This window comes from Diabrotica undecimpunctata, chromosome 3 (genome assembly GCF_040954645.1).
Source record: "Diabrotica undecimpunctata isolate CICGRU chromosome 3, icDiaUnde3, whole genome shotgun sequence".
Taxonomy (NCBI): Eukaryota; Metazoa; Arthropoda; class Insecta; order Coleoptera; family Chrysomelidae; genus Diabrotica; species Diabrotica undecimpunctata.
Genome location: NC_092805.1, coordinates 136,258,077 through 136,283,445, shown reverse-complemented (window position 1 = coordinate 136,283,445; position 25,369 = coordinate 136,258,077). Strand labels below are relative to the sequence as shown.

Genomic DNA, 25,369 nt, shown 5'->3' with positions numbered 1-25,369 from the left:
TTACCGACATATTTAGTGACTTCAACATGTACATCCAGATAGGACTGACGATGTAATAGTTATTCCGAAATCATTCTGTGATGTAGCCTGATAGGGTTTTTATTATATCTTTTATAAAGGATTTTAAATAAATAATTTGTGATACATGGTAAACAGCCAACTACAGGAATTTAGTTTCCTTGTGGATTTCATCTTTGTAAAGTTGATAGGTCTGGCATTTTATCAGGAAAATCAAAACGAAATTGATGGAGCCATTTTTGTTTAGTGGGGCAACTTTAAAATCGTATAAAATCATCGCACGAAAACTTTTACGAGAAATTTCCATTTTTTCACAAAATGGATTATTTTGAAAATTGCTGATTTGAAATTTATGCCGATAATCCACGTAATATATTTTCAGCGTATCTGTAATGTTGTTTACCATAAGAACTGTCAAAATTTACGAAAATCATATTCATGAAGTCGAGTAACTTCAACTAGATAGCTCTGTACAAAGCTTTTAGTGTACGCCTCGTAATTACTTTAATTTTAATACAGTGAGTAACAATCTCTGCAAATTATTACCTGGAAATAAAGAAAATGTGAATTATACAAAGAAATTTTTTCCTAAAACAAAATTTAAAAAGCGTAAATTTTCCTTTTAAATTTGTTTGTCCTTATTGTTAGTATTTCTTGCTAAAGGCAAAACACTGTCGCATGAAAAATTTTATTATAATTTGACGACTCTTTCTGGATTTTATTTTTAGTAAAAAATCCTATGTATGTAAAAATACAGTGGTCTACGAATGGATTGTCAAAGAGGAGAAACTTTTATGTTTAGAAATGTTTATGAAAAATATCATCTTTGATAAAAAGTTTCGCTTGTTCTAAAATCCCATCAAATAAAATAAAATTTAAGTTTTTCAAAACCTGCTTCATTTTGTAGTCAATTTTATGGAAATCCCTATTAATTTTTGCACTATACGGAAATGTAATAGTAATCAAGTTTAGGTACGTCAATAATCTAGTGAGTATGTTGGCAACGTATTTAAGTAATTATCAGCTCCGGTAATTATTATTTGTATTCCTACTAAAGTACATTCGTTTAGCAAATTCCCATCTGTAAACATGAGCACGTGTTGATATTCGCCGTCTCATTCGTCAAGAGGCTATTAAATATAATTTATTACCTTAAGCCAGACAGATTCTCATATTACAGATCCAAACTTGCCAGGATTTTAAATTCAAATTGTATCGTGTTATTTTTTAGAGTTTAGTTTAATTGTGATATAATGATTAAATTTCAAGAAATTCTTACACTAACAGTTTCAAAAGTAAATATTTTTAAAAATCATATGATACACATCAGTACGACCCTGTTTGGCTTTCACGTGCTTCTATTGACAATTGGGAATTTGTAAAATGAATACGGTTTAACGGTGCTGAAATCGTATCAACAAGTCGTTTATCCAAACGAGTTGTACAACAGATTTTTAAGCATGTCATACTTACCTGGCGTACGCTTAAACTGATCGTACGACATGTTAAACTACAACACCACATACATTGCGATTATCGTTCAAACGGTCGTATCGACTTGAGTTCAACATGTTCTACAATAAATCGTATCGTCTGTAGACCGTTTTAGAAATAGAGTGAAGAGATGTTTTGATGTTGGAAGGAGGCTATATCGAATATTGGTTTTTATCTTATTTACCGTTAGGTTTTCTAAATTATTTTTTATTAGTATTATTGATTATAATTAAAATTTACTTTGTATTACAATTTTAAACACTATTGCTTAGGTAATGACGTAAATGTCACTCACTAGATTATTATTAAATTTCCGAACTTAGTGCAAAAATTCTTAGTGATTTACATAAGATTGACTATAAAATACCTGCTGTTAAATATATAAATTTAATAAAATAATTCTGCTGTTTTCAATAACCTTTCTGTTACGTTTGTGTCCAGTTCCCATTAGCATTCTCTACATTTTCATTAAACCTTTGTTTTACAACTGATATTACTGAGTCTTCTATTCTGGCATCGAAGTCAACCAGACTATTAAAATATCATTTTATTAAATTTGCTGAAGTTCCAAACGAGGACATTTAGTTTTCATACTTTACTCTAGTTAACAGTTTTCCTGATGAAGCTGTATAAAATTATACGTTAACTAAGCTGGAAGTACAATAAAACTTTTGCACAGACCTATTTAACTTCCGTTACTTCGTAATTTACGAAATAACTTCCGTTACTTCGTAAATTTTTTGACATTTCATATAGTCTAAGATTCCACTGCAGGATCACTACGTTCATAACGTAGTTAAACTCACATTTTTACATACATTACAAATTAAGAGAATACATTGATAATAGGTTGACAGTCAAAAAGTGGCCGTAAATATTTTTAATTCAATCAATAGTAATTAATTTTTGAGCAAAAATTGTATTTTCTTCATTCATTTTTTAAATAAAATACGCTGCTCAGGATGTATATACATGTTTTTTATGGTGGCAAATTAGTGTTGCCAGCTGTTAAACACGTGAGGTATTAAAGATGAAGTAAAAGACAGCTAGCGCGCAACGCTACTGGTTTAAAGTCTCAGTTGTGTGAGTTTTTAAAGAATGTGTCGATAGATATAAAATAATACACATATTATCACTTGTCAAACCAGTGTCGTTGCGTGCTAACTCTGTTTTACTTTTATTTGATACCTCGCATTTTTAATAGCTGGCAACCCTAATTTTCGACCTATCTTTTCTCAGACAACCTTATATCATTGTGTTAAGAAAATTAAAATTATCTTTAATTTGATGTAAAAACATGCATCTACGTCATGAACAGTGTATTTTATTTAAAAAATAAATGAACGAAATAAAATTTTGGTACAAAAATTAATTACTGTATTAATTGAATTAAAAATATTTGCGGTCACTTTTTGACTGTCAACCTAGTATCAATGTAATCTACTAATTTTAAATGTATGTAAAAATGTGATTTTGATGAACTATGATATGAATGTAGTGATCCAGCAGTGGGATATTGTACTAATATGGTAAACAACATTGACATAATGAAAATCCATCGCGTTTTTGAGCAGCAACAAATTTTCAAAACAATTTCACAAAAAAATTTAAACCTCTCTTAAAATGTTTAAGGTTTCAAGATTTTATAGTTGGCCTAACTAAACAAAGCCACATACTCATCAACTGTTGACAGATGATTTGAAGAATTCAAGCGTGGACGCATCAGTCACCAATTCCATGACACAGCTGATTTCCTGGAAAACATGAAAGCTATTGAAGCAGATCGACATGTTATCTATCATGAGATTCGTGCATCATATGGCATAAGCATGAGGCAAATACAAACAATTTTGCATTAGCATTTGACAGTAAAAGATGTGTGCACTTATTGGATTCCTCATAATTTGACCGTTTCCCATAAGAAGGCACGTGTCGATTGGTGCCACGTCACACTCAATCGATTAAATGGAGCCAGCTCAAATATGGTACAGAACATCGTGACTGTGTTTTCTTCGAAACTTTAACTTATTGGATTCTAGTTGTTCGGCTTCTCCATTAAACTTTCGTTTATGTGCTTTAATTGTGTCATTTTTCATATGCATTTCTTCTTCTTTTTTTTATATAGACATGACTATCTGTTTTTTAATGTGCCTCCAGTAAGTTGTCGTTCCATCGTTTTCGTGATCTTCCTACTGATCGTCTTCCTATTGGGGAACCATCTCTTGCCGTCTTTAGTACTCTATTTGTTTCATTCGGCTTATATGATTGTTCCATTCTACTCTACTCTTCTATTTCTTACCCAGTTCTTGATGTTCTCCATCTTTCATCTACGTCGTATATCTGTACTTCTAGCTCTGTCCCATAGTGTCTTACCATCAATTTTTCTAAGTGTTTTCATCTCTGCTGTTTCTAACATCCTTTTGTCTGACTGTTTTGTTTATTCTGCCTTTCGTTTCTTTCCCGATATTTTTATTTCTCCATTTTGTTTTATTTAGGTAGCCTGCGGCTCTGTTTGCTCTATTAACTCTTCCACTTCGGTTTCGAGCTTTCCGTAGCTAGATAATGTGATGCCTAGATATTTAAACTCCATCACTTGTTCTATTATCTGACCATCCAGCTCCAATTTACATCTTAGTAAATTTGCTGTTGTAACCATTCATATGCATTTCTAGGTTTAATAAGTATTTCTTGAATTTATTGATTCTTCTATTGGTGTTTCTTTTTTTAAGAATGATAATCCATTTGTTTCATTTGAGTATTATCATACGCTTCTTTGAGATATTTATATTTGTTGATATACTTCTGCTTATGGATCTTTAACTTCATATTTTCGGCATTTAATTTCCTAAGTTCAAGCAAAAGGATCGTCCTCTGCTCGCTTTTGCATTGTCGTTGTCTAGCTGGGTCTTCGCTTGGTTGAGTATTAATGTTAGCCCCATTTCTACAACTTCGCATTTCGTCTTTTGGAATTATATTCATATTACTGAACGATTTCAAATTATAATATTTCTGTTATTTTTTTGCTGTTAACACGTGGCATGCGGATGTCCGCTGCTGAGACTTATACTCCTAACTGAAACTTAGTTATTAATAAAACTCCTATAAGATAATTAATAAATGTTTATTAGTAATTATTAATCATAATTACCACGATTTCGTTAGGGAATGATATAATCGTCAATATTGAATAGTATATAAACATTTGTTTTTCAGAAGTTATTGTTAAACTCCTCGAAAACAGTCAAAATATTCGCATCCTCTTGCATCAGGACAATGCAAGCTCTCACTCGGCTCGTATAACATAAGTTTTTGAAGGCGAAAATACCGATTTGTTAGACCATCCTGCATACACCCTGACTTGGCACCGTATGATTTCTTTGCATTCCCGAGAATCAAAAACAAACTACGTGGTAAATGTTTTGAGATGGCGGAGGCGGTCGAAGCATACAAAAATCTCATTTATGAGATACCTATTTCGGACTGGTATAAATGCTTCGATGAGGGTTTGTTCGAATGAAAAAGTGTATTGTTCGTAAAACCGAATACTTTGAAAAACAATAAAGTGGATTTTTCCTAAATACATATATTTCTTCTATTATTTGTGCAACACTTTTATTGTACGCTTCGTAACCATACATTGCCATTTGGTTTATACATTATTTAAACGAAAACAGTTACCGATATGCGTTAAATTAATTTTTTACGCTAATACTTCAGTCGTCAAAGATAAAAATGCCACTGAACCTCTAATTTAACAAACGAACAAGCTGAAGTTTGCTGGGAATGTTAATTGTGTACCCCGAAGAAGATGCAAAAAAATCTGCCCACCCTCATAGGAGAAGGGAAAAAAGGTAAAACATCGATTTGTCAAGAATCTGTACGCTGTATAAATAAATGTTCCAAACAAGAAATGTAGGGCTGAGATAATTTTGAACAAAACTTTTGATTGGCATTTTTTCTGTAGAATGAACCGTTCCCTTAAAAACAACGCTTGAAGTAACCGACAATTTTAAATGTCAGTTTCGCGCGTGAAATAAATTTTTTAAATAAAATATGTATCAACTCGACGGTAAAAATTCGATATCTTTTGATCAGAGTGACCTAAAATGCGTTTTAAAGATACAGAGTGCAGCTTTTGTACCCAATTTTTGAATTTGTCGTAAATTAAGTCGGTGATTATAAAGATGTTAAATAAATAAAGGTTTTTTGTCATCTTTTACGATTCTCATGAGATCAATAAAATTTACCACTTCTCTTGACCAGTCACTATAGACTTTCCATTGTTAGAGTCTAATCTTCAAAACCTACAGCTTGAAATTTTGATTTCGAGTTTTGGCAACAAATATGAGGCATTTGAAATATGTCAAAAAACGATGAACTTTCATATTACAAACGATCCAAAATGTTTAAAACTTCTTCTTTTCAAAATTACACAACTTCAGCTTCATTTCATCTAATGCTTCGTTGCTTCGTGGAAGTATTTCCCGTGACGTGAGATAGTTTGTGATGTGAAAGTTTAAATTCAGCGTTTTTTAAGCATATTTCAAATGCCCGGCTCAATGCAAACTAGGCTCTAACAATTGTTAAAACCTAAATGATCTGACGACGCCCCTGTCACCTTTTGCAAAATTTGACAACTTGTCGCGTAGGTAAGATAACAGGTCCCGGCTACGGCTGATCGTGAAGAGATCTGGATGAAATCAACCCTCCTGTCGGAAAAGACATTCTGTTTAAAAACGTCGAACAAGCAAAATGTATTAATAATATATTTGTATCATTTATTTTTATTTCATTATTACAAACAATTAAGTGTTTTTATATGTTTACATTTACATAGAAGTATGAAACAGTTTCATTTACGGTCTTCTTCTAAAGTTCTTTACTAAAACCACGGGAAGTACTAATAGCATTAACCAACAAGTAACTGGAAGAATTCAAAATTCCATTTTCACTAGACAGTTACCACCAATAATGGAAATTCTACAGCGACCGGTCAATAGAAGTGATAAATTTTACTGATCACGTGAGAATCATAAAACATGGCAAAAATCGCGCAACGTTTGTTATATTTAACAGCTTTATAGAAACTGACTTCATTTGCGGCAAAATGCAAAAATTGTTAACAAAAGCAGCACTTTTTATCTTTAGAACCCATTTTAATTTTTACCGTCGAGTTGATACAAATTTTATTTAGAAAATTGAATTCGTGCACGTAACTGACATTTAAAATCGCCTTTTGCTGCAAAGTTGTTTCTGAGAGAACGGTTCATTCTACAGAAAAAATGCTAATCAAAATTTTAGTTCAAAATTATCTCAGCTACATTTCTTGTTTGAAGCATTTATTTCTACAGCGTACAGATTCTTGGGAAATCGATTTTTTCCGTTTTCCCCTCTCCCAACGAGGGGAATTTTAGGGGGAAGTCCCAGGTAGGAGTGGAAAACTTTTGTGCATCTTTTTTGGAGTCCCAAAATTGACATTCCCAGCAAAATTCAGCTTGTTCGTATGATTTTTAGAGGTCAAATCTCTGACTATAACTATAATATGCAATACTATAATTATAATATTTAATAATTTTTTATAAAAATTAAGGATAGTTTTAACGGCGGTATAATTAAAAAGAATATGTACTTTCTCTGTGCATCAAAAACAAATTTCTCCCAAAAACCACAAGGCAACTCGTTTTCTCGATTATCCAAAGCCAAGGATGGTTTCCACCGACCGCTGCGTGGATTTCGCGTACGAAACCATTATGAATTATCCAATCTTAATTACCCTGAAATTAAGTGACATAACATAGTTTAAGCAGTGGCTACACTTACACACCTTGCATAAGAACGTACGTACAAGAAACTTCTTTCTTTCGTTAAGTACGCGGATATTTTCTCAGATCTAGCAGCCACCAGCAAACAAGACAAGCGGTCGTTGTGAAACTTTCGGTTAAGTAATCGGGCGTGAAGTGGCACACGTCTTTCATCGTGTATATTATTGTTTTAACGTTAATCAATCTCTCTGTAAAGCGATACATCATTCTATGTATGTGGTTAAGTCTTAAGGTTTTGAATGGATTTGTGATTTTATCAGGGACAATAAGTGAGTAGACTGTTTAATATTTACATTTTGGGCTACTATACTTTTCTATTTATACAGCTAAAAATATCAAATTGCTTTATTGCCAATGGCAATGTTAATTATATTTAGGTAAAGCAAAAAAGACATCTTGAATAATTAAATTTGTTCATTGTATATTATTTTAATTTTAAATTTAATAATGGTAATATTTGATAAATTTAGTTGATAAGAACATGTACTATACTTTTATTAAACTTACCGGTTCACAAGCCACTTACAAAGTATATTTTTCAAATCAGGGAGATATAACTTTAAATTCAATGGAAAAAGCAAATTTTAGATAAAAATTAAACAAAATTTGGGATCGAAAACTAAAAGAAGGAATTGTCATACTACAGGGTTGGAAACTCAAAAAAGTCCGCCCTGATATTTGGCCATATTCATTGGATTTTATAAATATGTTGAAATAGGTCGATTTTTATTCTAAAGGGGTCATCTTTTAACGATCTAGATATCTGTCAATTGTCAACCCCCTCTCTTCCAGTACCACAACCCTTAAATTGTATATAGGGAATATACCATGTGTGGCAGTGTGGCACATTGATAGACAGGTATTTCGCTGAAAAATTCAGACATCCATATTTTTTCGATATTGACTCTATGCTTGTGAAAAATTATCAGTTTATTGAAAGTGTTACACCTCTTAAAAACTAAACGTAATGCCTATGTTGTGTTAGTGTCAGCTTCCGGTCATGTTAAAAACTACATTAAAATGAAATGTGTAACATTAATAGGAAACTTTATTAAATGTAATAAATAAAATGAACTAAATTTTAAATTAATCAAATAATTCCAAACAATTTACTCATCAGATTTATCTATTTCTTAAATGTCCAAAATGATATCCACTAACGTCCATGCAATTATAAAGCCGCTGTTTACACTGAAATTACGAAGAAAATTTTGGATAATTTTAGGGCTTATTAGACTATATTCATTCACTATTCGTTGTCTTAGTTCTTCCAATGAAGCTGGAATAGTATTATAAATCTTGCTTTTTAAATAATCCCATATGAAGAAGTCCAGGAGAATTAAATCGGTAATCTTGCTCTCTATTTAACCTAGCAGTAGACGGATGGTCTGAAAATCTCACCAGTGGACGGGTGGGGTTTATTAGGACCAAAATTTAAATGACCCACAAATTTCAGATAACATTCACATAATTTGTTTAAGTATTTTGTCGGTTTACCTGTCTCTTACGTAAGTACCTTGTGGCATTGTATTTTCGTTTTGTTTTATTTTTCAAAAAATATAGCAATTACATATGTTTTATGAAAATACAAATATTAAGCTACATAAATTTGGTTATAACAAAAAATGGAAAAAATTCTATGCACAAAATAAAAAGTTTGAAGTTTACCCTAAAATTGTTCTCTCTGTACTCAGAGCAACATGCTAGGATATGCTCCATACACAACCAGGACAGACAAAATGTGCAAAAATATCGCGTTTTCCGCCTTTTACACTATTTGCAATTTCTCCTTTTATTGGTAGTCACTTCTAATGGGCCAGCATAGGAGTATTTGATAGGCGCGCCGCTGATTGTCGTAAAACTCGAGCTAAATGTGGGTTCAAAGCTCTCCTTCCCATATTTTCTTTTGTCATATTTATTTCTAAATCTTTCATAAATAATCTTCTGCAATTTTTAATACCTTTTTTAATCCTTCTGGATTGTTTCTTTTGTATATTACGAAAGCATTGACGGCAGCAACATTCATGAGGCCAAAGAATACTACAATAGGCCAACGTCTAGTGTTTCTTTCTAGCAACACGGTTTCTTTCAAACCGTATTTGCTGGGTTTGTTAGGAATATACATTTTAAAACTACATTTTCCTCGAAATGCAAGTAACATTTCATCGAGTGTTATATATTGTCTAGGAGAATAATTAGCTTTGCATTTCTGGTTGAAAATTTCAACAATGCTTCTTACCGGTGCAAATTCATTTACCGCATTTCTTTCTTCTCTAGTATTAATATCATCGAACCTTAGGGATCTCGATAGAAACCTGACTCTTTTGAAAGCCATTGTAGCAGGAAATATCTCTGCTTCCAATCCATCAGTACCATGAAACTCCAACAAATTTTTACGACCACCATGTTGAGATCCAGCCAAATATAGTAAAACCAATAATGCTTTTATTTCACAGTTATCAGTGTATTTGGTGTCATATTTATAAGCATACTTGTGTGCGTTAGCACGAATGAATAAGTATTTTCTATGATGATGGGAAGAACATCACCAAAAAACAGCATAAAACATTCAACGGGTGTAGAAGCATTTCTACCCATTCCTGTAACTCCTGGCAAATGTGTAATTATATTCCTTGCCCGAGTACGAACATTTAGGGGTGAAGCTTCTTTTCTCCATTTCGTCCTATCCTTACCATAATAATAAGCTGATCTACTCTCTTCTGAAACAGATTCTTCTTCTTCTGATTCTTCGTCTGTAGATTCTTGTTCAGTATCTGTGTCACGATCGCTTTCTAAATTAAAATTTTTATCAGCAATCGAATCGTCGTCGCTTTCTGCCATATTTTGCACTTCTTCATTATCAGTTTCTACTTCCTCATAGAGTTGTCTCAATTTTTCAGCTTCTCTTTCATACGGATTCATAATTAACTATTAGAAAACTGCTATGGAACACTTACTACTTGTTTTATTTCTTGATTTTTATAAATCCAAATAAATAACAGCACAAACTTTACACAGCACACACCATCTAACGAATTTGAAATGAATCATTGTTGTCCTTTATATAAAAGACGAAAGTAAAGTACTCGATTCAAAAATTCGGGATTTCACCGAGGGGTATTTGCATCGGTATTTACATCGGGAGTCCCTGAAAGTCGGATTGTATTGGGAAGAAGTAGCTAAAAGTTTTAATAAAATGGGGATTTTACAAAAAACATGTAAAAATACTAGTAAAATGTAATAAATCCGTTAAAAGCCACAAACAAATTATATTTTAGGTCAAAACCCAAAAAACTGCATTACAAGTATATGAATCTTAACTTCCAAAAGTAACACGAGTGGACGGGTGTGGTCTGTCAGAACATATTTGCAAATATCTCCAAACCGAAAAATAAATTTGTTATTATTATTATTATTTATTAATTATTTGTTGTTATTATAGCAAAAATATCGACATTAGTTGGAGTGAGCAAATATTGAAAGGTACTGAAAAGGTCATTTGTATAATATAAATAACAATTAAAATACAATCATTTTTCATTCTTGCATGGCCCAATAGACCGCAACCGTCCACTCCCGTGTTAAGAAGCCACCGATTTAACTTTTGTTAACCATCGAGTTTGCCAACCCAACGCATACCCGTTGGGATGTGAAATTTTATTTCGAGTAGGGACATATTGTTTCCGGATCCAATATCCGAAATCTTCACATCTTTTGTTTGAATTCTTTTCTGCTTTTGTTCAGTTTCTGCTAAAATTTTCTTGTCTTTGTTGGCTTACTTAGTTCTTGAAGTTCTTTGTTCATATTTTCTCTCATCTTTATGCTGTGGATTTTCTTTTCTTCTTTTCGTAGTTATTTATATTCCTCCTCTGCTTGCCGGGTTCTGTGCTTCTGTTGCATTAATAAATATGCTATTTTTTTCTGTTATAACCTGACATTCTTCGTCAAACCATTATTCTTGTTTTTCTTTTTTATCTTCCATACAAGGTGTTTACCTTCCTAGTAATTCTTCAGTTGCTTCTTTAATGATGTTTCTTTAACATTCTCACTCCTAATTTATGTTTCCATGTTTTAATCTGTTTTCTAGTTGAGAACACTGAGATTACGAGATATAGCATATTTGCGTCTGTATACGATTTTAAAAGAGTATTCGCGTAACTATACGCGGGAGAGAGAGACAATGTCTGTTGTTAGCGGCAGTCAACAGTAGAGAGAATACGTCTGTTGCTAACGATAGTCAACAGGGAAGAGAAGAGAGGCGTCTGCGAAACTCAGCAGGCAAGAGAGAGCGACTGTTCCTAGCGATAGGCAACAGGCAAGAGAGAGTATTTTTTGTTTGCTATCTTACAACTGTCTGTATTTCTAATGAGGTGGGGTTGAAGTTTGGAGAAGGAAGTATTATCAAGGGTTAGACTAAGGTAATGATTGTAAAATTGTGGTAGAATGATAATAATTAATACATCGAAAAATGACATGATTTTTCGCATGTGAAAAATTTAACAACATGATCTATAATATTTCCTGTAAGTCCGTCTGGTGATTTCCAGGTGCCTTTGTGTATATATTTTCTAACGAAGTTAAAATCATACAACCGATTAAAAAAAAAACTGCTATGAAAAAGAAGACATTTTTGAAATCAGCTCATCAAAAATATTTAAAATTCTTTATTTCTCATGCACCAATTTTTTTCATTTTGCTGGGCTGTTATCATTCCTGTTCATACCATGCTAGTTAGACGTTTACATTGTATTCCAGTTCTTCCTTTGTCGGAATGTTCAGTTTTTTTGAACAGAATTGTTCTGCATGCAATCGTTGATTTAGCTGCTAATTCAACTGTTGATTCATCTGTTGTGTCTTTATTTTACTGTGTAAACTCGTTTCGATATAACGTTAGGATATTAATTAATTCCGCTATTAGATAGACTAACTAAGTTATTTTGACACTCAAAAGAATTAAATTTTTTTCAAAAATAAACTTCCAATCGTGATAATTGCCTTTCGTTCTGTTTACTGCTGAATACGTAGGATCAGTTGCGGGGAGGATTGTAATTGTAACAATATGATTCCTGAAAATTTATGTTATAAACTTGATCTAATGTATTATCTTTATTATTATAAGCAGAAATATAATATTATATTGTTAAAATGTAAAGTGACTAGCAAGGAAACATATTTTCTCACGCTACGCCAATGACCGAATTTAAAATTTTCGAGAATGTAAGATTAACACGTGATTTCAACTATTTTCGAGCAGTTACAATGCGTGATTTTGGATGATTAATTTTATTTTTTGTTTGCTAGAGTATAGCTGTTTATAGTAATTTTGAAAAGATGCAAATGCTTATACTCAAAAAAAATCTCGTGGAAATGTTTTTCCAACGAACCCGAGATTTCCGACTTGTCTAACTCGCCACCAGTGTTTAATAAAGTTATACAACAATCTGTGTTTTCTTAGTTTTCTGTCATCTTGAAGTCACCGACTAATATTTTGTTCTGATACTTTTATACAATGTTCCTATATTATAAAAGTTCGTTAAAAATAGATGTTTAATTGGCAATGTTAAACAAACTCATAAACCGATTACAAATTATTTTATTTCTTTAGTAACATTGTTTCTTTTCTTCAGCCGAAAAATACGAAACCGAACACACATACTGTGTATGACGCTTACGCACAAAGTTGGGTTTTTGACGCTGAAAACGCAGGCTGTTCTAACGGAACTTCTGGAAAAGGTCCTTATTTTGAAGTACTACAAAATGGGACGCCACAAAAACCGTCGAATGGAGCCGTTAATAGCATGCAGAACGGCATGGTGAGTATTTTTAAATTTAAATTAAAGAAAAACAGGAATTGCATTTTTATTCGATCATTTTCATTTAGCAGAAGACGAAGTCATAAACGTTAATACAATTTTTGCATCGTTGTATTTTTTCTTCTCACTGTACAATATTTTCTTTACTTAACAATCTTCCAGTTTCTCTAGAATTTCATTTATATTAGTTGTGTCTTTAATATATATTTTCATCAGCTGCATCGCTCTACTCCACCACTAGGTACACCATTCGAAGCTCAAAATGTGAAAAAAGCTTTTGTTTAGGGTTTTGGGAAAACCCTAAACAAAAAAAAAACGATAACATGAATTCCCACTGTACTTTCAGTTACAAAATGAATAGATAAACTCGTATTTAGTCCGTTCTGCTTTTTTTTCTTTAACTTGGTTTTAAAAGAAGTTGTAAATCGTGGATTTCAAGGTTGTATATCTAATACGTTGGTTTTAATCATAATATAATAGTTGTCAGTAGTTAGTAGTATAGTATAGAGGTTATCACTTATTTCCCGAAATTAAATTAATTATTTTTGTATACGCGCACACATTTTATACATTGGGCATATAAGATTACACTGTTCTTTCGTCGCTTGCTATCTCCTTTAATTCAGCGTAGCGATTATTGGGCAAAACTTCCTATCCTCTGCTGCTTCGAAGATCCTCAAAGCCCAACCCAGTCGATTATCTGATGGTTTTTTTATCTAGGACAGCTTTTTTCTTCCTTCTATTTTGACCTTTATAATTAAATTAGAGAATATATTATTTATCTTGTTTCTTTCTTAAGAATTTTAATGTTAGGTTTGGACTTAATATAAATTTCTTGATATTTTAATTCTTATACATATATTTGCCTCTACTGGATTGTTATAGGTGTTGGCAGATATATTTTTGCGATGTTAATGACATTTTAATCTTTTTGGTTTAATAATACACCGTAGATTTGGTCAATCTACGATGGCAGATAATTTGAACCAAGTTATAGCGGAATTCGTATCCTGTTGATGACAGAATACGGTAGCCCAATGTCCTCTTTAATATTTTCTTTCTCATATTATCGCACCCAATACAAGTTCTCCTGCTAAATTTCGAAATATTCTTCTATTCAACTTAAGATTAACATTAATTTGTGTAATTTTTTTTATAAATAACTTATTAAGATCGTATTTATTTGTAGGTAAAAGAAAATGGCCATATCATAGATAACCCCGTAGTTCATATAGAAGAAGCTTCAGACGACAGCACAAGTAACAGCGACCGAAAGTTATGCTACATGAAAAGTTTCTCGCGCTCACACTCACCAGTAGTTTTATCAGCTAGCTCATCCCAACTTAGTCTCAATTCAAACCAAAACAAGAACCCTCTCATTTACGAATGTCTAGAGAAACTCACAGAACCAACTATATACCGCTCAAGACTAAACACTGCTGTAAGTAACAAAGAAGAAGACGATCAACAATACCAAGCACCGCAAGCTGTGATCATGAGAAGACCGGAGTCCGTCAGTCCCCGAGCCGAAACCGTTCAATATGCTTCTTTGATGAAAGAATTGCAGAAGAAGATTGTTAAGAAAGAATCTCCGAACGTAACATCACCTCAAAGCAACACAAGTGAAAGTGCCACCACTTCTGAAAAAACTCAAAACTCGAAAAGTAGCAGCCGCTCAGAAGGAAAAAGCAGCGACGCAGATTTCTCCAAAGAACTAGAAGCAGCTCTTCAATTAATTCAGGATTTAGAAAGTCCCAATACTATTGAAACTCCCTCCGATGCCAAGTCCTTAGACGGACATGCCAGACCCTTAGCCGTATGGAGAAATAGCGATGCTAGCGAAAGCAGTGAAAAAACTCTTAGCGCAGTAGGATCCCTAGCCGAGATTACCTCTCCTCTAACCGAGTGCCAACCCGAATTGTACACCTTCAAGCCGTCAACGAACGGTAAGGGTGCGAAAGTTATCGTTCACTACCCCGATTCCCAAAGCACCTCCGGTTACAGTTCACCAACCCACGGACCTAATTGGTCCACAGCTTCCAGTATATCTGGAGGTAGCCCAGATACTAAATCTACATTATACTCCATTCATAACACTAAATCTACTACCGTCATATCATTATATTCTTCTCCCAATAACACCAAAGGCAAATCCGTTACACTAGTCAAAATAACCGGCGATGAGCCAGATAATACTACCAAAATTAAAGTTAGCCCTTATACTGATACCATAGATAATTCTTCATTCTTATCAGATTATAATAGTACAAACAATACACATTCCCCGTTGATAACCGACTACGAGACCAACAAAACCAGCGAGAAACTTTCTGATGTGGAACCTAAGGAAAAGCTGTCTACATTTAAATCTACCCCTCCCCAGTCTGGGTGGACACTAAACTCACTGCTTCGCAAGAAGAAGCAAAACGCTCTACCCAAGCTCGCTCCAGAACTAGAAGGGGCTATCATAAAATCTGAGAGCTTAGCTTACTTGTCCGAAATTGAATTGCTTGCTCGACATCAAAGGAACAAAGAATTACAGAGGGTAAGATATTTTACAATCAGAACCATTGGTGACGGGTTACTTTAGACCAGGCTGCCGAAACCTTACTAACACGTTTGTGGCTTCTTGGTATGGGCTACCATAAGGCATGATATATACCGTATCGTTTAACGATATGGTCTGAGGATTCTACAGAATAGTTACATTATAGATAGTTAAAAATTACTAACAACATTACACAAATACTTAGCATTTATTTACTAACATATTATCTTAAACATCTTCTTGTTTATCCCAGTATGTCCTATGCTTTGTCGAATATAATGCTTCTTAGTACATATGATATCTTGGCTAGCCGCACAAAATTTACCTAATATTTTATCACATTTTTTATGTATATTACCACATGCACGCACACGCACAAAGTTTTTTGTTACATCTTATATATATATATATATATATATATATATATATATATATATATATATATATATATATATATATATATATATATATATATATTGAAAGTTAAATATTGGTTTAACATTTTTAAAATCTTTAATAAGTTAATCATTTTATCTATCCCCAATTTGTATTTTTCATTTATTTTTGTAGAAACATGCCTGATCTTAATGATATTGAATAGTGGTTCTTCTTACTCCCTCGTTCCCTTAACCGTTGAGCATCCATACTTGGGCATAGATATCTTTCATGAATTGTTTTATTTCTGTATCCAATTTAAACCTATAGTCCTACAGTTTTGTTGTCTATCTATTTATCTATCTATATAAGGATTTTTACAGCTGTCGCCGCCTTCCTTCTTTCAGCCAACGTCTCCAGTCCTTTCTGTTCTGCCATTCTCCATCTCTAAGGTCTCGTCTTTCCATGGCCTCGTCCACTTCATCCCTCCATGATCTTCGGGGTCTACCTCTTTTCCTCCTTCCTATTGGGCTCCAATCCGAAATCTTTGCTATCCACCTTATATGATCTGTTCTTCTCACATGTCCATACCAAATTAAACGTTTTTCTTCGATGTAGCTGAAAGCTGAGTATGTCTTGTTCTACTGCCATTCTCCGTTTTATCTCCTCATTTCTGATGCGATCCATTTTTGTCACTCTGCAGCTTCTTCTCATGAACTCCATTTCAGTTGCTGTGATTTTTTACCTGTTTCGTTTATTTATTACCCAATTCTCTGCTCCATATCTCCAATCTGATGGTTATCTCTTGCTCGGTGGTTCCATTTTTTGAGAGTATAAATCCTAAATATTTGAATTTGTTAGTACCGTTAATTTCCCTATTATCGTCCATTTCCAAGTTTCTCACTGGTTCTTGCTCTGTTGTTAAATATTCGGTCTTTTCTAGATTTATTTCCAGTCCATTTTTTGTGTATTCCTTTTTTAATTTTCGGAGCATATAGCTCAGATCTTATTCATCTTGAGCCGTTACCACTTGGTCATCTGCAAAGCTTAATGTGTACAAGAAGTTGTCCCGGATTGGTATTCCCATCCCTTCAAATTTCCTTTTCCATGGTTTTAATATTTGTTCGAAGAATATCTTGAACAGTGTCGGAGATGTAGAGCATCCCTGCAATAAGCCTTTTGTGGTCTTAAATTCGTTGCTCCGATTTTATTTGAGATAGATTTTTCCAGTTTTTCTTTCAGTATTTTTCCATATAACCTGTCCATACATGCTATCACACTGATGCCTCTGTATATATCCTAATAGTTTTGTTGTATATATCCTAATTTACGTCTTATTTTTGATTTGTTTCTTGTCTAATTGTTTCTTTCCTTGTCTTGTTAAGATATACATAGCAACAAGGATCTTGCTACTTCATCCTGTAATGAAAACGTTTCGTATATAAATCTATACACATCATCAGTTTAATCTAAAAGTACATGAATAAGCTTACAAATATTGAGCAAATATAAAAGAAAAAACTTACAAGAATATGTAGCTGACAATTGATGACAGTAATTTATAAAAAAAAAAACAAATTAGAACCAAGGACTTGTTAATATAAAAAGTTCAATGTTTATTGAAAGAAAAAACAAAACGATGTTAGTTTTATAATATATATAGAATGTAAAAATATATACAAGTAAACTATATAGGTACATGAAGAATAAACAGAACTTTCATCACTGATATGTTTTTTAAAAAACCATTGATAAATTATTTATATTTAACTTTGGGTATCATATTCTGACCATATTGTTTTAAAAATGAAATTGAATAATGAATGAATAATAATGAAGTGGTTACCAGTGTATTGTAGTAAACATAACTAACACTTCAGAAGCCAGCAATAGAAAGGGAAGCCAAGAAAGAAGTCAGTTAATGTTAAAAGACATATTATTATACAAAATTTGCCTCTTTCAAGAAATCAACCAGCGACATGACATTTGACCCCAATAATTAACGCGGTAATTTCAAAACTAGTAACCCACGGGGGTGGCATCACTAGTAATATTCAGTTGACAATAATTATGATGTATGAAATGGCTCATTACTTTCCATAAGATGGTTATGTAACGCCAATATCAATTGCAATTAAATATCAATATGTCGATAAGCATACAATTTGGAGTTCTATATAAACACTGAAATTCGTGAAAATAAGCGAAATAGCTTAAATTTGTGGCTCACTACACCATATTAAATTAGTTACTATTTGTCTAATAGTTAATTTATCTATTTATTAGAGTTATTTTAAGTTCGCAGCCACAAAAAAATGGTTGAATTCCAGTAAAGAATGCTCTCACTTACACTAACCTCTTACATATTGTAAGAATTGTAAATTTTTTATTGCATTCTATAAAATAGAGCTTAGAGTAAGACCCTATAACAATAACTGGTCTTTATTCCGGTCTATTGAACAATATTCGAGATAATTCAGGTAAGCAATGGAATATTTCAGAAATATATCATTCTCCCAAATCCGGTTCACATGGCACAAAAGAAGTTCGTGGACTTTGGTGACTTCCGATCTTTTTGGTGTTCATCCGTGCAGTTGCGTCTCGGGCCATAATAATATAGCCGTTTTCATTAAGTTGGAATCAACACCCACTATGTTTTTCCAACATTTAGATCTCATCAAGTATGAAATCACTGCTTTTGTTTACAACGTGATTTCATTTATGTTTGGAATCATAGCATTAAAATAAGTTTATTGACGTTTCAATTTCCACTTCGGAAATCGTTCTCAAAATATAAACATTAAATGAAAATTTGTATTAAAATAAAAACAAAAGAACCCTATTAAAAGGCAATGAAATGTAAATCGTGCGACCACACACTACGAATCGAATCGAAGGGGATCGAATCAAATAGAATGGAATCGAATCGAATCGAATGAGAACGAATGGAATCAAATAAAATCGAATGGAATATAATGAAATTGAATAAAATCGAATAAAATGAAATCGATAGAAATGAATGGAATTGAAGCGAATAAAATCGTATGGAATTGAATCGAATCGAATAGAATGATATCAAATCGAATGGAATCGAATCGAATGAAATCAAATAGAATCGAATCGAGTGAAATCGAATCGAGTAGTATCGAATGGAATCGAGTGAAATCGAATCGAATTAAATCAAACCGAATGGAATCAAATCGGTTTGCATCGAGTCGTATCGAATATCAAAACAAATCAAACAAATTAAATTAAAAACCATCGCTTCGAGTGTAGACGATAAGAAAGTTATGCTTCCCCTTATCGATCACTTCCATAGTAGCACATCCCATTTTTGATTGTATTTATTTATAAAAAATAAATATATTCAGTTTTTTTTAATACATTCACTCATTTCATATAATCTATGCAATATATGATCATCATAAGCTTTTGTCAGTTATGTTTGTTTTCTTATATTCTTTTATCAGTACAAATTTGTTATCTACACAATATTTTGTGTTTTTTGTGTGTATCTTCTACGTAGTGACAGTATTATAATGTAAGATGTTGATTTTCTAAGAATTCGCCCTGTTAAGGATGAGTGGCGGTGCGTGGTGAGTTGTCTACGAACTACATTAAAGCTAAAAGAACGCAACAACAGTATTCAAATTGTCCGACGTGCGAAAAAATCATTCACTTTTTTTGCGAAATAAGTTGATTATTTAATAAATATAAAGATTGCTTATAAAATTACAAATTAGAGGAGAACAATGAAACGTGATGTTTGATATTTTACAGATTTTTAAATATTGTGTTATTTTAGCTTTAATGTAGTTCGTAGACAACTCACCATGTACCACCATTCATCATTAACAGGGCGAATAAGGATTGCATTTTGTTACTTTTGTATTTTTGGGTTTGAAAACTGCCACTTTTTAAGTCATTGTGTATTTTTGGGGTATTTGGTAATTTGTAAAATGCACATTAGAAATTGCTTTGAATAAGGAAGCAGCATTAAGGGAACAAGTTTACAAAGTGGTTGTTAATAGATTTAAACAAATTAAAAAAGTAGAACCTTGAGTGGAAAAGAAAAGAAATAGTGGAGAATCAGAAGAGAAGGTAGAGATAAAGTGTGATTACTACATAGCAATATATAAAACCATGAAATATCATTTACTATAATTACATTTGTATTTTATGGTGCTGAAGAGTATTACGTGTTGCCTACCTTGTTGTTGGATTTTGAAGCTGAAGCTATTGAAGGAGTTTTGAAGCTGAACGTTAATTTCAGTAATGTACAATAATAATGGAATACAATTTTTACTCCATTATCAGGCCTATAAAACTAAGAAAGGATTACAGTATAAGAGACATAATCAAACTATTAGTTAATTTATCCACCATAAAATTCCTTAACATCCAGTTATAAATAATTAAAAACCTTAAAAAACGGACACTCGCAAATTGAAATAATTAAAATATACCACTATATTTAAAAAAAAAATTGCCAAATAAACAAAAAGTAAAAATTCTCACTGTTACTTGTCATATCTGGCATCTGTCATTGATTGACACTTTTATAAAAAGTAAAAATGATTGGAGATTGGATTAAAATGTCCTTAGTTGTTATTTTACGATTTGAAGTACTGGTTAAATTATTCATTTCTTTCGTTCATGTGGTTTAAGTTCATGAGCTTTTTTCGACATCTAAATCCAAAAGATTTTTAGCACAGTATTATGTGTTGGGTACCTGCTGTCCAACATCTCATTTTAAAAAGGTCTCATAAAAATATGAGCAACATTTAAACCGATCTGCATACTGTAACGTTAACGATTTTTGGGCGCTACTATTATTTATTATTACTGCTATGTGTGGCATTAACGTCAAGGCCACTCTGGTCGTCGAAGATCAATTCATATCAACAAGAATCAAGTAGAATAATCTACAAACAGTAGAAATTTTAGAAGTATAACTTTTATAGTGTTCGAAATGACAATATGAAACCTCTTTGAAACAGCACTGACTTAGAGAAAAGACATCATACAGTAGTGTGGAATTTGATCATCACCAAATTAATCAGTAAAAAACACGGAAAATACCATGAATTGTTGAATTTTCAATCAACGTGTATGTCTAACGATGTACCACACATGGTACAATCTCAGAAAAGATTCTTTAAGATTTAATATCCCGATGTAATCGCAGACAATGTTCTCGTATATGATATAATCGATATCACTCAGAAAATCTGCGATAAAAAGTAGAATAAAGAGTTTTAATTTATTTCGACAACAACCACTCATTTTTACTGATTAAACGCAAATCATTTTTAATGATTTTTAGAAGTAGAAATTTAGATTTAGTATTTTGGCAAGTGCGTTATTAAAGTTACACTATTGTTACTTATTTTTAAAGAGTAAATTCTTATTTTCGTTTAATATATAATAAATCCTTAAAAATTATGTAGGTTTTAATATATGTTTTTGTTCCGTAGGAAATAGAGAAAAAGGTAGTTCAACAGCTGGGTGTTCCAAGGACTGCAAGGACTGAATCTAACTGTTAGATAATGTTAGATATACTAAACTGTAGAATTTTTCCAAAACGAACCCCCCTACTATCGCAATTAAGCATTCGTCCATCTTTTCGACTTATTTTACTAATAATTTATATTTTTCCAATTATATTTGTAATTCTATGTTGTATATATTGTTGTTATAGTCATATAGTTTATATTATAATTCTATTGTAAATATATTCAATTAGGCATTGAATTCCTTTTATAAATAAAATGTCTTCACTCTTTATTTTGTTGTTAAATTTATTTGTATTTTATCAACCTACGATATTTAGAACAGATATCAACACAATCAGTCAGATACAGACATCTGCATAAATTCTGGAAAGGATATATACCGAACTATAGATAATAAAATAGACATAGAGTAAACCAAATCACAAATAAAAATAAATTCTGGGGATGATACACTAGAAAATGCATAAATGTTTTTATGGTTCCACGTCTTAGTGGAATATTACAAATCTGAAGTCGTATTATTATTAAAAAAAAAAGTGAACATGTACAACTATAAAATTACATGCCTATCTTACTTATATAAGTAAGCTATTCAGCAAAATTATAAGGACTAACTAATACTCCACTCATCAAAGACGAAAATGGCACTGAACCTCTAAAAATCATACGAACAAGCTGAATTTTGCCTAGAATGTCAATTTTAGGACGCCAAATAAGATGCAAAAAAGTTTACCATTTTTACCCCAGGACTTTTATCTAAAACCCTCCTCGTAGAGGGGGGAAAACGGAAAAAATCAATGTACCAAGAATCTGTACGCTATAGAAAAAAATATTTTAAATAAAAAATGTAACTAAAATAATTTTGAACAAAAATGTTTATTAGCATTTTTTACTTTAAATGAACCGTTCTCTCAGAAACAACGCTTGAAGCGATCGATGATTTTTAATGGCAGTTTTGCGCGCGAAATCAATATTGTTCTGAAGCTATTTTCTTGTGGCATTTTAAATAAGATATTATTTTATCGGGAATAAACCACAATTGAAGGTTAAAAAATTATTGTAAGGTATTTATTGGCGTTTCAATTTCCACTTCGGAAATCGTTCTCAAAATACAAACATTAGTAAATTTAACCTTTAATTGTGGCTTATTCCCATTTAAATAGTAATTACTCTAACATGCCACAAGAAAATAGCTTCAGAACAATATTAATTACTAGATCCTAATATTCCAAACCCATAACATGAAATTTTATTTTTGATTTTGACAACAAATGTGAGACATTTGAAATATGCTTAAAAACACTGAATTTAAATTTTCACATTATAAACAATCTAAAATATTTAAAACTGCTCTTCTTCAATTACACTAGTACGTTTTTCAAAAGTACCTAACTGCTGTTACAAATTACACCCAAAACCGTCTTCTTGAATGCATTTCCTGTGACGTGCGATCGTTTGTAATGTAAAGATTTTAAATTCTGTGTTTTTTAGTAATATTTCATATGCCTCATATTTATTGTGACAACTCAAAATTGAAATTTCATGTTATAGGTTTTGAAGATTGGTCTCTAAAAATGAATACGTTCACAGATCGATTTCAAGACACTTTCTCTACAACAAGACTAGATCCACCATTTTACGAAAGAGTTAGAAGAAACCTTCATGACCTACATCTTGAATTTCCTGAAATTCTCCCAACAAATTTCCTAACTTCTCTACCTTGGTTAATACCAATTCCCAAGATTAATACTAATCTTAGTACCTATATATAAAAAAACGTAAGACTATAACAGACCTGATCAAACAATCATTCTTAACAGAAATGGAAACTTATAAAAATCACTACAAAATATACACCGACGCATCCAAATCTTCAGACGGTGTTGGTTCAGCCATCCTCACACCCAATACATCCTTAAATTCAATCCCATTACTTCGACATACACTGCGGAGTAGTTGTTTGCAATATTACAAGCACTTATCCACATAAAAGAGTCGAAACAGTCCCCGTCTCTCATAATAACCGATTCACTAAACTCACTTCACACTATCAAACGTTTATATACCAATAATCCAATTGCCTCACATATCAAATCAGAAATAGAGATTCTAAATAATAATAAGATCACTGTTGACTTCATGTTTCTTCCATCACATTCAGGTATACAAGGAAATGAAGAAGCAGATGAACTAGCCCGCTTAGCATCATTCAGCCAGGACTCCATTCTTATTAATGAGGTTTCTTCAGATGACTTCAAGTCAGAAATAAAATATAAAGTATTAAGTGCGTGGCAAAATAAGTGGAGTGCATCACAAAATAAACTCAAGGAAATCAAACAATTAGTGAAACCGTGGCTCCAACCCACAGCGAATAGACACGACCAAGTGAGAATAACACGTTTGCGACTAGGACACAGTAACTTTACACATAAACACCTCTTTACGCGAACTGTGCCGCCAATGTGTGAAAATTGTCAAGTAACACTCTCCGTGAAGCATATACTAACTCAGTGCAAAACATATGAAGCAGCAAGAAAGAAGCACACTATCCCAAATAATATAAAGGAAGCCCTAGGAAAATACATGAACATTAAAAACACAATAAGTTATCTTAAAGATTCACGACTCTATCAATTGTTGTAATTTTTTCTAACTTTACCTGTATTATATTTTTTAGGTCGCTAATAACTCTGGTGGTTACAGCGTAAATAAAAAAAATGCGATAAAAACGCCGAACATATAAGTAAATTCCATGTATGTAAAAATGTATTGTACCAATACATATGAACGGAAAAAACGACTTATATAAGAACTATAGAGGAATTTCCAGTATGGCTTGAGGCCTGGAAGATCGAAAATTGATCAAATATTTACTATTAGACAAATTCTTGAAAAAGGAAGTATAATCAGGACATGCATTAAATCTTTATAGATTTTAAAAAGGCTTATGATTTAATTAATCGTCTAAAACTAGGAAATGCAATGGTTGAGCTGGGCATACCTAAGAAACTAGCTGCGATAACGCGAATGTGTGTAACTAACTCCTTTGCACAAGGTAAAACATCAAATACTTTCTGCGTAAATTATGAACTGAGGCAGGGAGGTCCGATGTCCCCATTTCTGTTTAACCTGGCATTAGAATGTCATGCGAAAAATTTACGCGAAAATCACACCAAACATAGCTGCTCAAAGAGGGAGCAAAGATCATTCTCGCCTTTGCCGATTACGTAAATGCAGTAACACAATCAACATTAGAAGTTAAGGACATTTTCTCAAGCTTTAACTGCACAAAACGTTTCAAAACAAGAACTACGATGAATAAGATCATAACTTCGAGGTGGTTAAGGAATTTATATATCTAGGAGCAACAATCACTAATGACAACAAAGTAGAACGAGAAGTTGAAATGCGAATACTAGCGGGAAACAGATCTTTGTTTGGAATTCGACATCTAATGAGGTCAAGAATTCTCTAATGAGGTGCAAAAGTTGAGATATAAACCATAATACGACCAGTAGTCGCGTACGGAAATGAAGCATGGACGCTTACAAAAAAAGAAGTGAATAAATTGTTGGAATTTCTGCTGGTAAAATCCTTCGAGTAATATATGACCCTTGCAGGGATAGCGTAACAAACTCTCTTCGAGTCTAGCGAATCTCTCTTCGGAGAGGACAATCTAGTGAGATATCGCCTTATAAATAATGTGTTTTGGAAAAGACCGGATGAGATAAGATTTGTAGGATGGCCTAGAAAAAGGTGGAAAAATTCAGTCAGAGAGGATCT

At 32.4% G+C, this 25,369-nt stretch overlaps 1 protein-coding gene across 4 annotated transcripts in view; it reads left to right on the top strand.

The window, feature by feature from the left end:
- The window catches only part of LOC140437463 (uncharacterized), a 519,890-nt gene extending 498,033 nt beyond the window's left edge, over positions 1-21,857 (top strand). For 3 of the 4 annotated variants that reach the window (XM_072527008.1, XM_072527006.1, XM_072527007.1), the window contains 3 exons: positions 12,962-13,147; positions 14,337-15,692; positions 21,548-21,857. In XM_072527008.1, coding sequence (XP_072383109.1) covers positions 12,962-13,147; positions 14,337-15,692; positions 21,548-21,616 — 1,611 coding nt within the window. In that variant the 3' untranslated portion in view covers positions 21,617-21,857. The remainder of the gene's footprint in view (positions 1-12,961; positions 13,148-14,336; positions 15,693-21,547) is intronic. The other variant, XM_072527009.1, reaches the window with a different exon arrangement.
- Positions 21,858-25,369: the final 3,512 nt, after the last annotated feature.